General features: G+C 34.0%; 1 protein-coding gene across 2 annotated transcripts in view; it reads right to left on the bottom strand.

Moving 5' to 3' along the window:
- The window catches only part of LOC132928568 (serum response factor homolog), a 76,360-nt gene that overhangs the window by 7,114 nt on the left and 55,513 nt on the right, over positions 1-13,733 (bottom strand). For both annotated transcript variants that reach the window (XR_009662042.1, XM_060993347.1), the window contains exon 3: positions 4,094-4,262. Coding sequence is in view for 1 of the 2 variants with exons in the window: in XM_060993347.1 (XP_060849330.1) it covers positions 4,094-4,262 (169 nt within the window). In the remaining variant the exon portion in view is untranslated. The remainder of the gene's footprint in view (positions 1-4,093; positions 4,263-13,733) is intronic.

The raw sequence follows: 13,733 nt of genomic DNA, 5'->3' as shown, positions 1-13,733 counted from the left end.
TTAATTCTAATGTAATGCATAACAGTTTATCATATTATGATTTATGATACGTAAAAGCTATTTTATAGAATTCTATATTTTTATAAGATTGTTCATATTATTGCATTAAACGTTGTATTTGATGATACCTATATTATTGTTTTTTCGTCGTGTCAGAAAGTATTATTTGTTAAGATTCAACGAAGAAAAAGAGAAACCCGTCGTTTGCAGATTACGTTACTATATAATATACACTATATACATAGACAGGTGCGCGGGTGTACTATAATCACAACAGACAACAGTATACGGTAAAGTACCATATGCCATAGCCCATACTGCCGTACATATAAAATATACATAATAATATTATGATCATCGCGGCTATGTTCAATATCGAAGAATAAAAATAATAGAGCGCATTCCATATCCGGTTGCGGGAATGTGTCCAATAATAATCGTTGTAAACGATGGATACATTTACGCGGGCACGTGTCTTATAAAAGCATTTCTCCCTTCTACTCATTCGTCCCCTCCTAAAATATCATTAAGTCTATTTATTTTCTCATTTTTATTTTTTTTTATTTATATGCATATACGTATGTATTGTATATACGTATACACATACGAAGACCGATTAGAAGTAAAAAAAACATACATGCCCGCGAGAACGGGCGACAATTGTACCTGCCGGTGAAAATCCAAACAATTACATACGTCCTAAATGACACGTTAAATTCTCTTTGTCACGAAGTACTTGACACTTCGTCGCAGTCGTTGTCGACGACGACGGCAACACAATATAACCACATAACACTGCTGTTAGCCATTGAATAGTTATACATACCTATATACTTTGAGCACGGACGCACCTCACACATGAACGTAAAGATAAAATAATAATAATAATGATAATAATAGTAATAAATTATACATAATATCACATTTTAGTTCTACGCGGTCATTCAAATTTTACCTCACAAAGTAGTGGAGATTACATTAGGTTCTTGTATAATCTCCGCATTATTTATGTAACGATTAGAATGACTGTTAAATATTATGTGTACATTTTCAGTGTAAATATGTAAATTAACAGGTGCTACAAATAGTTTCTAATTTAATTTGAAATAAAAATAGAAATTGCGATGTGAAATTGTAAATGTCATTGAAAATCATTAAAAAAAATCATCACATTTTTAATTTTGAATAGTATTTAGCTATAACTAATTAAATTTTTGTTTGAAATTTGATTTTTATGTACCAACGAGTAATACGAAAAATATTTCTCTTTGCAATATAAAACTAAAAGTATACCTATGAGTTGTCATTAAAAAAATTAAGCACATTAATGATAACGATAACATATTATGTAAAAATATATTTTTTTTTCAAAACTATTGTTTTACATAATTTTATGCATATACAAATATGCAATGCATAAGTCACAATTACAGCAATATTTTATTCTTGTCTAATTATTTCTATTGCATTACTTGTTATTCGAAATTTACATTAAGCATTTAATTTCTTTGTATTCATGAAAAATAAAAATAATATAAATTTCATCAAAATATACCACAAGAATTCACTGTGAAGTGTTTATCTACTACAAAATCATACATGTGTTTTATTTTCAGTCCATATAACTGTATTAAACTCATCGACAGTGTATAATGTATAGTCGGTGTTCAAATTAATAACAATGGTAAAATATCGGAGAATAATAAAGAAACCGTAGTTTTTTCCCAAACGTCAATTATGTTAAAATATAATATTCATGCAGATTCGAGTGGATCCGAGGCCCCGAGGTATAAAGTTCAAGGGTGATCAAAAAAGAACCATCACCGCGACCACCATCGCATGTACAGTGCACGTTGACAATGTAGGTACCTATATAACGTTATTATATTGTCACGCGTTATCCAGTGGAAAATCACCGCCCAGTCATTGTGGAATGTACCGCCGAAGAAGTAAGAGAAGAAAATGTATAGGAGAAGTTACGTCGAAAAGCACGGTACACACACGGTGTGGGTATACGCGTACGTTTGAGTTTGAGAAAGAGTATAGACGGAAGACAGATTAACTAAACATTACCAAAACCGACAACGTATACGCACACAATGCGGTACCGATGATTAGGCTAATTTGTGGCGTAACATTAATGACTTAACCAATATATCGACGAGCAGCAGGTGGCGGCCACGGTTTTACGTTCGTAAACCAAAGAGACTTACTATGTACATAAATTCTTCAGACGCACGTACACGCGTATAGACGGCATTGCTGCACTGGTTCGCGTGTGCCCGTTTAACGTGCCTTTAGTTTGCCTATCGAAATCGCCGTCGTCATGTATAATAGCAATAATATTTATATTATAATAATACAGAATTCAGATAAACACAATTATTTTTCATCGGCTGAATAACATTTGTGGTTATCAACTATTGTACATGTTAAAAAAGCGATAAAATATTGAACTCAGATATGGAAAGAACAGCATACGACCACGTTTCGAATGCTTATACCACAAGAGAGTATATAAACAAAAATGTTGAGACTTGAGTTATGCGTGTTAGTTTAAATATAAACAATAAATAATTAATTCTTTTAAAAGGCCGAAGTTGAGAAGTAACGACATGAATTACAGTGGTATTTATTTTATATATCTGAATAAGGATTATTTAAAAATAATTGTAATAAAAATCTTAAAAATTATACAACCGTCATGAACAAAATATATATAGTGAGTAGTAGTTACGCGGTGTAAAATTGTCAGATATAACTTATGATTTTTTTTTTTTATTAATGTGGACGTTATACACGGGTAACCCATATAGGTAATGATATTATGTTATTACTAGGAACTGGATAGTGGAGATTGATATAAAGAACCAATAAAAATTCTATGTATAAATTGTATGCACTAAATATTGGAAAACGCTCATAAAACTGTTACATTAAAAAAAAAATTGTTATTTTTTAGTTAATTATTACATATTTTATTGGTACATCTGTATTTTGATTTAAGTAAAAATGCATTGAAACTAGTTTTAATTAAAAAACTAATTTAAAAAGTATTTTTTGTATTAGGTCTAGGTAAAATAAATTTATGTAGTTTAATGCATTTCAAGTGATGTTCATGCCTTCAATATTTTGTCTAATTGAATTTTTCATTTCAATTTCATTCAATCGGTAAAAATAGTAAAAAATGACCTCAACCTTCAAGAAACTTTAAAAAATACAAAAATGACCTTTAAACGAAAAAAATCGGAAAATACCAAATAAAAATTAGTGATTCGTATGTTATTGTATTATATTTTAAGCTAGAAAATCAACGTCTACGATGTTCCAAAAAAAAAGATACAAAAATCATCAACATCTGAGCCCTAATTATTACATATAATATAATTTATTTAAATAATTAAATTGAATGTCAACTGCATAACAATATAAGTGCTATGCTATGATTATTTTATCATAAGTTTGGTCAAATTTTTCTCGTGTTTTTGCGGTGCCTGCAGCGTAAGAACTCTCTTTACGGAAACGTGTGAAAAAAAACTCGAACTCGCGATTGCGAATAGGATATTATAACCACGCGCAACGGTAGCTGTAGCGACCGTTTCCGGTACACTTCCTGTCTCGAAGGCGGTAGTGGCGGTGTAAGTTTCCCCGAGAGAGAGAGACGGCGACAACGTGACAAACGACTAAACGGGAACGGAAGATGCCACGCGGTCTAGCTGCAGTGAAGTGCATTTTATTCAACAAACGTACGTCGCATACTATAATATAGCTCGCTGTACAACAACTGCGGCGCGCGCGAGACACGGCTACCGATTCAGTTTTTTTCCACGACAATATTATTCTTCTTCGTCTCGTTTTTTCTTTCGTTATTATTTTCGCGTCGTCGCGGACGGCCCTCCGTAAAAGGATCCGGTCCGGAACCGATAATGATACGAAACGCGCGTAGGAACGGACGCATACGCAAGACAAGAGATAGAGTTGAGAGAGATAGGGAAAGGACGAAAGAAAAAAATCAACGAAGAGAACAACAATAATGGTAATAATAATAATAATAATAATAGAACCCGTTGTCTATGCGTATATAGGTACTTACCGGGAGACGCGGCGGCTGCTGCTGCTGCTGCCGCTGCCGAGGAGGACGTCGGCGGCGACGGCGACGGCGGTGACCGCGTGGCTGGTCCGGCTGCTGCGGGGGGTGGTGATTCCGATCCGCTAGACTCCGCGCCGCTGTCCGACGCTCTAGAACTCATCCCGTCGGTTTCCTGGAAACAAACAAAACACGTTTTTATAATATTGATTTTTTTCACTATTATTTTTTTTTTTATTCTACTAACGCGCTCGATACGGATGATGACATCCGTATCACAATTTTTCGACGATAAACTAATACTAGGTATAATACGCGATCGTTCACATGACAATATGCCTGTCGCCACTTGACATAATACGTGTGCGATAAAACAACTAACAAATGCGCACCGATTAAATTTATAGTAGTATATATATATATATACTATATAGTATTTAAACATAGTCCTGAAAACGATTTATATCCGGGATTCGGATCGGAGCTTTAAAGCCAAAACCGTTGCAGAGATATCACTATTGCGATCCGTTTCGAATCCGGACCGTGTTAATCGGAATATACCGTTAATATTTATACTCAGCTAGTTAATATAATTACTAATATTAGAATCATGGGTGTACAGATGTTGTATTACCTAGACACCTAATAATTTATACAGTAATTTGTAGAAAGAACAAATTATTTTGGGGAAGTTTGAAATTTAAAACACGTTTAATTAACTCGATCCTAATGTTATTGATACAAATATGCACAATGTAATTTCATAAAAAAATTATTTAAGCTTAGGAGATATACGTATATTATGTAATAAATAAATATGAAATATGAGCCCTTTACTCTGAAGATGTCATTGATTGATGCCTGATGGTAAACACTAAATATAGTCTATAACTATAACTAATAATATACCTAGGTAGATGCATTATAATATTACGCTCAAAGGGGTTAATCGTCAAATTGCCAAAAACCAATTCACACATAGCTATCACTTATTAAGTGACTTGTTATAGTGAGTATGGTGTACTCGGAACAATACTCACCCTCCTTATACACATTATGACATTTATTGCAATTCAGCGTTTTTGGCAAAAATCAATACAATCTATTGTATAACTAATATAGAAAAATAAATTATACTTTAATAGCAATATAAATATATCATAAAATATTAGTCTGACTGGATTGTCTTCACTCAGATTCAGATTTCGTATGCATTCATTTATTATTGAATTTTAATTTAACACGTATATTAAGGTCGACTTCAATGACGACATAATTTTAACGAATGAATAGAAATAAAAACAGTTTAAAAAAAAAATTATCTACAAATGTAAAGAGATTTTTGTGTAATCATTTTCGATCTTTCGATAGTTTCACCTCACGACTTTTTAATCGTATAATACATTCGAACACACAATTTTGTTGTCGCAATAGTTAATAATTACGTATTTTATAGAATCAATAAGTTAAACATATAATCTTTAATAGTGAATATAAAAACTAAAAACACAATATTATCATAAAATAATTAAAAAATATTACACTATTTAGTATTTTTATTCTATATTGCATAATTACGCAATAACAGCTATACTACTGCATTCAAAATATATTCACAAACATTTTAAGTAAAATTATTACTTAAATTATTACCTATATAGGTACATATTCGACTATCAAAAGTTTACCATTTTAGTTCTTTCAGTGTGATTTAAATTAGATACATATTTTCTAATGCCTACGGTTGGTTTTCTTTTCAATTTAACTCCTCTTTGTAAGAACTATAAAAATATCTATTTATCAAACCTATTTTTATTTAAGGCAAAATTCAAATTAGTTTCAGTACAAATGATTATTGAACAAACACCTCTTAGCACTGTAATAATTTAATGTTGTCATTTATTTATTATGATCATTTTGCGGGCACGTGAACAGTTTAGTGAGTGATGTATTAAAAAAATAAATAATAATAATAATTAATAACTCCCTGAAAAAAAAAATTACCAGTCTAAATCCTGTTCTATTTAACAGTATAATGACTGCAGACGCACATACCAACATTAATAAAACGACTAATAGTCTTTTGTTTTCCAAGTAAAATGAACATATAATTACATTCAAATTAATATCATGCTGCATTATGTTCTCTGAACATAATAACTTTTCATGAACATTAAAAATAAAAAACTAAATTATATTTATAGTGATGTCGGTCGTAATGGGTAGCAATTTTTCACCAGGTAGCTCGACCTGTGTTTAGGGTGTGAATGTAAACGATTTGTTGTCAAAAATCTCTTCAATTTTCACATAATCCATCATTAGACAATTACGTTACAATTACACGAGTCTTAACATCTCTAGCTCTGTAAATAATTATATATAGGTACTATAAAAATATATGAACACAAGTATTATTAGTATATACCTACTGCAACTGCGTTGAGAACATGGTGAAGATAGTATTAAGCACTACAAACTTACAGCCAACACATTTGTATGCCTACAGGTCTACATGGTGTAATGAGTGTACGAATAGCGATATAAAGAGAACCTCTATAGCTCTATAGATAGTTATATTGTCTATAGTATGAGTATGAATATTATTATAATAATGTAAAAGTTCTCAATGTATATGTAAACTCAAAATTAATTTGGCGCACGTGGCTGCAGTAGAATATATATACATATTATATATTATAACATATAATATAGCGATATCGGAAATGTAAAATTCAGGACTGTACCAAACTCCGAAAAACGAAATCGCCGCGTACACGTACTACTAGTCATAGGCCTCGTCGCCGTCCAACCCGGCAGTATGCGTTCTTTATATAAAGTATAAACACTGTTATTTGAGCATTGCCATTTAAGGCATACCAATGTCCGTAATTTTTTCTTGATTCTCTCTCTCTCTCTCTCACTCCGTCTCCATCTCCGTCTGTTTTTACCGTACACGCGGACGATGTATTCTAGTGTGCGAGTGTAAAGTATATGTATCGCTACGAACCGAACGTGTGGTGCGCGGGAATCAATGCGATAAAACGTAATGACCATTGGCTTAAAAACTTGTATACGAGACATTTTTGAGCGCATACTTTGTAGAAGCGTGCTTTTAATTAATGACGGGACGGTCGTCGGAGCCACACGCGCGGTATTCCGGGTATGTTGGCACAGGTGAAAAAACATCGGTCCCGCGCGCAGACGTTCACTGCAATTGCGGTTCGAGTATTGTTTACAAATTTCGTGGATACCGACAATTGTTATTTTATTCCGATCCTTTTTTTTGTTTTGTTTTGTTATACTTGTCTTTATTTCTTTTCTTTTTTTATTGCTATTATTATTATGCGCCTCCCCCACCACTCGACGCGAAGACTAATGACGACAACGACAACAACTACGACGACGGCGACAGAGACGGCCACTGTGCACTGCACGAAAAAAAAAGTGATAATAAAACCCAATTGCGCATACAATGGAATTGCACTTGAAAATACCGCTCATAATAAAATACATACGCGCGCGAGACCGAGACAGAGGAGTAGTGAGCAAAGCGAGTAAAAAATAAAATAAAAAATAAAAATAAAATAATCGAGAACAAAGACCGTCTGCTGCCCCTGGACGACGACAACGCATCGACGATTACCGATGATGTTGAAAAAGCCGATCGATCGATCGATCGATTCCGCGACCGAATCCTGTATTTATATTATGTGTACACATACGATGGGAGAGCGGCGACCGTGGGGGGACGTCGTCGCCGCAGACGGAACGGCAGACGGGAAACGCGCGGGGCGCGGGAGGAAGGAACCGAATTAAACGTTTCGAAGAAGAAGGAAAGCAAATAAAATAAAAAAAAAAGAAATAGAAAAAAATTACCAACAGGACGGCCGTTATTTATTATAGGTATGTGTGTATATTATATATATATATATATTTATATTCAACGGTCGTCGTGATTGACACTCGGGGAATGTGGATCTCGTCCGTCTCCGGTGCGTCGCGAACTATACCTCGCTACACAATATATACCTTACCGTACGCCACTCTGTATGTATACATATATAATATATATGTGTGTGTGTATACCGACGGATCGCCAATATTGTCGTCGTATACGTAATGTGCGTATACGTACGTACGCGCGTGTGTACACCTATATAATATTATTATACTGACACGGCCACAGTTTCTGGTCGATTGTTACTTGCGCGAAACGTGCCGCGGGGGCGGCCGCATAATGTATATAATATACAATATTTGTATATAATAGGTCTCCGAACGATATGCCAGAGAAGGCGGACCCTCGTGTCTGTACGGTAATTTATCCCGCGTATAAACACCCAGTCGTCATTGTGCATGCGCGAATAGATTTTCGAATATACCTATATATATAATAATATACGATTTATTTATAATAATACATAAATAAAAGTAGAGGTACCCGTGAGAGAAGATTGAAGAAAAAATCTTTTTTTTCTCTATACAAGAATCATTCGTTACCGCGGAATAATACATCACACACACACACACACACTAACACACACATACACATATTATATACATATGGTCAACTGTATATATTATAATACGTATAATGTATATATTGTAATAAGTATATAGCCGGAAGGACATTTATTTTGACGATTATTCGTACGATAAAGGTGATAGACCTAATAGTAGACACCTAACGACGACAAAAACTAGTTATTTTCTAAGGTTTCACGATCATTAAATGTTTTTTAGATTTTTGTTTTGAAATCGTACATATTATTATACACATTGTGTTAGTGTATAAATATAGGTTAGCTATATAAGACGATTATACTGTGCCATCTGTTCGTATATAAATAATTAGAAATCAAACATTTGAAATGCAATATACGCAGATATATTTTATAGTTAGGAAAATGTTTTTTACTTTATTTGTACCTACGCGTACCTATATACAGCAAGATTTGTGTTTAGTGTTTAAAGCTACGGCATTTACTATTTTATTATTGATTAACATTATGAAACTTTTTGGGTATGTGATTATCGGCTGGTATATAAAATTGAATATAGGTCTTTGCATAAGTATAGATATGTATAATTGTTTGATGTCATGAATAATGAAACATCGCGGAATCGACAAATTAAAATATTAAACGTGACCAATAAGCAAATTATAAATATAATGCAATATGTTTTCCAAAAGTTTATAAGCCACAAGAGATCGAATTTTTATAATATATATTCAATATGGCCAATATTGGGTTGGATGCGTTAATGGCCGCAGATATTAAATCGCAAACAATCAACGGCAGATTATATAAGTACTATAGAAATCCCGAAAATTCAACTTCACAGTCACCCGTATGAAGTCGTCTACCAGCTATTTACAAATATATATAATATCAGCTTGCGTTCAACAAGAATTGTCGAAAGGCTGCAGACTGCAGTGTACTGTGTAGTTATCCTTCGAGGATGAAAAAAACTACCTGACGTATATTTTATAACAATATTAATAATATTATACGCCTATATGTGTTGCTCTAGACTCTAGAGACTAGTCGGCGCGCAAGACTGCAGTATAATATATTAATATTATGAGTGTGCTGTCGTAGCGACGGACCAGACGATACTTCAAAGAATAAGAACATTAATAGGCACATCGTGAAATACAATAATATTATATTATACAAGCTAGACACACGTACGCACACTCATATGATAACGGCCCTTACGCGGGACCGTCGTCTCGGCCATTACTCATTTGTAGTCGTGAGTCGGCTAATTTTTTATTGTAATTGGTCACCTAAACGAAGTTCCCGTGTCGTACACTATGTACAATTACACAAGTTTATCGCCAACTAGGCGTGTGTTATTGATGTTCTTTGGAATTTCTTACGATAGCTATTTCCACCAGTATATCACCAATAATTTCACATGCGCATATAACGTATATAATAATAGTGTAGGTATATGTATATTTAACTCGAAATCGGTACGTTGCACACGTAAACAATTAAAACCATATGGTCGGTATATAATAATAATATGTATTGTAAAGTAGAGTGCAAAACCGGAATGCCCCAAACCGACAGCCGCATTAAAATGAATGATTGCGGAGTAGAACAACCACCGAACCTTGACCTCGGATCCGAAGTCGTCAGCCTTTGATTGCGATAGAAAAGCGTACGTCCGACCGAATGGTGGCCGCCGTGTACCCGTGTTTTGTGCCATATTATATTAGGTACAGTATTTTTTTTATTTTAACGATACCTACTAGAACACTAATTTTTACTTTTTCGTTTTATCATTCCGGGGTTGGGGGAAACGATTACAACCTGTTGCAGAACACTGGCGATTATTACATTAAACATAAGGGCGTTAGTTAAATAAATATATATATATAATATTACATGTACAAAATACCTACTAAACACGAAAAGTTTCAAATGCCTATATTAATATACACGTTTTTAATTATACAAGTCGTAACAGTGTTACCGACTAAGTTTCCTTTAAATAAATTAACCGTATTATTAACGTTGATATCTATGTCCATTTATGGTATAGACGAATGCGGCGTCTTATCCCATCTGTTCCGCATTAATCATGTGAAACAACGCGTGTTTAAAACTTTCATTTGAGTTTCAATAACAGTTACAGTCGAAATGAACAAAAAATTGTATTATGTAGTATCCATGTACCTATCTAAATATTACGTAAGTCCGAGCACGACGTTTCGGCATTCGGATAGCTTAAAATCGCGCTCGTAAACAGTGATGAAAACAGTCCCAATATATATAATGTAGGTACTCGTGTTGCGACAATAGAATAATATAAGTCGGTAAACTAGGAGAAATTAAAAACAATATATTGTCATAATATTATAATATTCTGCGTATTATAATAAAATTTCACCGCTGCGTACGCACGTAAAATACCGAATGCGCCGAGAAACAACGGTTACGTTATTATATTCGCATGTCGAAAATAATATAAAATACATACATTGGCATTGTAACCAAGGTCGATGATAATATTATTATTATATATAGGTACGCGCGCGATGAGGCCGACCGTATTTATTTATTATTCACGCGCGCACGCGTAGGTATATAGTACATATATAATATATATAAATATATATATATGTATGTGTGTGTGTGTATGTAGAAGTTCAAACGCACATACATAACAGATTTCACATTTTCAACATCCACATTCCTCGTCGAACCTTTGCGGATTACTTCGTAATCCCGACCGTGCGCGCGTGTGTATAAACCTATAATACGTATGTATTTCAATTGTTAATAGTTATTTGTAAGTTAATTAACACGAAGTCCTCCAAGACTCGGGTAGAATTTTAATCAGTCATCAGGCCGCTGTTGTAGCTGTCGCCGTATCGGAAAAATATAATACATAATATATACTATATTACGTACACTCGTAGGCGTGTTTTCGCTGAAGTTGTCACGACAGATTTAATCGGAATACATGACGTATGCAATACAGTATTATTAATTGTATAAAATTTGATCCGTCTATGAGAATATCGCGGTCTGAAAGCAATTTTATGTTTGATTCACTTTTTTACAGTCGAAAGCCGTACAACTACTGCGGGACGGAGTTTAAAAGTTCGAGTAGATCGAATCGCGCGACACCTATTATAGGCTATAATGATAATAACATACACGTAACTCCAGTGTTTACAAAATATTACCTATGATGACCACGTCGCGTTTAAGAAAAACAAAATATCGATCTCGAAAACACGTAGATGGACCGATGGATATCTCTTGCGCAGGAAAATAACACAATCTCATAGAGGCACACACACAATGTGTATTGCGTCGGTTGCAATAACAGTAAATTACGCGACGATATAATTAATCGATAGCACTGCAGCAGCGGCGCAGAAGCAGGCCTTCCCGTCACGACGTTATATTACTACTATCTCTATGCTTATAACAGCTGTATAATATATTAATATATTAAATTTATTATTATTATATAAGACAGGAGACGGACGATCGGTTATCACCGCCAATATATTATATTATTATACCCAACAACCCGACGACTCGGGTCGTCGACGACGTACAGAGCTCCCGCGTACAACGTTCGTCAGTCGATATTATTACGGCGGAGAAGCAGGTCACCGTGGTCGTAGTTTTCATACATTATTATTATACTATGAATCGACACACACTTATATTATATATAATTGCGTAATTTCCGACGATTATCCGATGGTACTTCAGCTGAGTGCAGAAGTCTCCAGTGGCAGATTCTCCACATATTATATATACCTACTTTCTAATTAATTACGCGCGTTACAAAATAGTTTTGCTGTGCACACGATACAATATGTATACCAATGCAAGTATAGAATATAATAATCGATATATACCCGACGCGGCCGCTGCCGTAGCTGTAATCTCTATATATATATACAGGTATACGTATACAATATACGTCGCGAGCTCGACTTAAAAGACGACGACAATGGCATTGAAAATTTACGATACTCGCAAGTATTTAAGTATAAACACGCGTTTCGCGCTGTCGTCTTCAAAGCCCGTCGGTAATGAGAGATATTCATATGGAATGCTCTCGACCGCGAGCGCGCGCGCGCGTTCGATGATTTTCAGGATTATTGCCGCCGCGTTAAAGGTAATTACGCGCTGCCGGACCGAGTTTATTATTTTTTTTTCCATTTAATTTCTCTCAAGAGCTCGCCCGCACACTAATGAAACACTCGTACCATTCCACGCACAATCAAACAGACATTATATAATAATATATGAGGCTGTATCGTACCTATAGGCCGAACTCGACGCGGTATTATAAATTATCACTGTCGCCATTAATGCGTGCCGCTGATATGTGTAGTAATATCGTGTATTTATTTGAGCCAAATGGACGAAACCGAATATTTTTTCTGTGTCGTCGACGGAATATGGGTCGTAGGGTAATGCAGATGGCTGGGCTGGTGTGAAGAAGTATTCAACTCCCCCGGTCTGAACGAGATTTGACACGTACGCGACTATACATCATTATGCTATAAAATAGTAAAATATTAAACTTAATATTATAAAGATATCCGAGCAATTTGTTTTACCTAACTTTCGAGGAGTTAACCATATAGAAACGACGACGAGATGCAAGAAAAAAAAGAACAATCGCATCTGATTACCGATGACGATATATAATACGATATAGGTATAAAATATAATAACCGAACGGAATAATCATCGTTTACTTCTCTCGTGCGTGAACAATTATTAACGATTATTGGATATTTTACACGATGCTGATTATATATTTATATTATACCTTCGCATTTCGAACTCAATATATTATAATTACTTACCCCCATCATATATATATATATTATACTATAATATATATATATATATTTAACTATATATTATAGAATGTCGGCCGATTGTTAAGATTATTGACTTAATAAAATTATTCACGTACATCCGACAACTCCTCATTGAGTGTTAATTATTATAATTAAAATTATCATAATGTTATACTTATATGTACCATATATTATACAGTATTTGTATTTAAGAGATCTTTTAAAGTAAAGTTCATTTTTAACCATTTAGAACTCTCTACAATTGTTTACTTTAAATCTAAAATTACT

Source organism: Rhopalosiphum padi, chromosome 4 (genome assembly GCF_020882245.1).
Source record: "Rhopalosiphum padi isolate XX-2018 chromosome 4, ASM2088224v1, whole genome shotgun sequence".
Taxonomy (NCBI): domain Eukaryota; kingdom Metazoa; phylum Arthropoda; class Insecta; order Hemiptera; family Aphididae; genus Rhopalosiphum; species Rhopalosiphum padi.
Note: the sequence above shows the minus strand (reverse complement) of the source record. Positions and strands in the feature narration are given on the sequence as shown.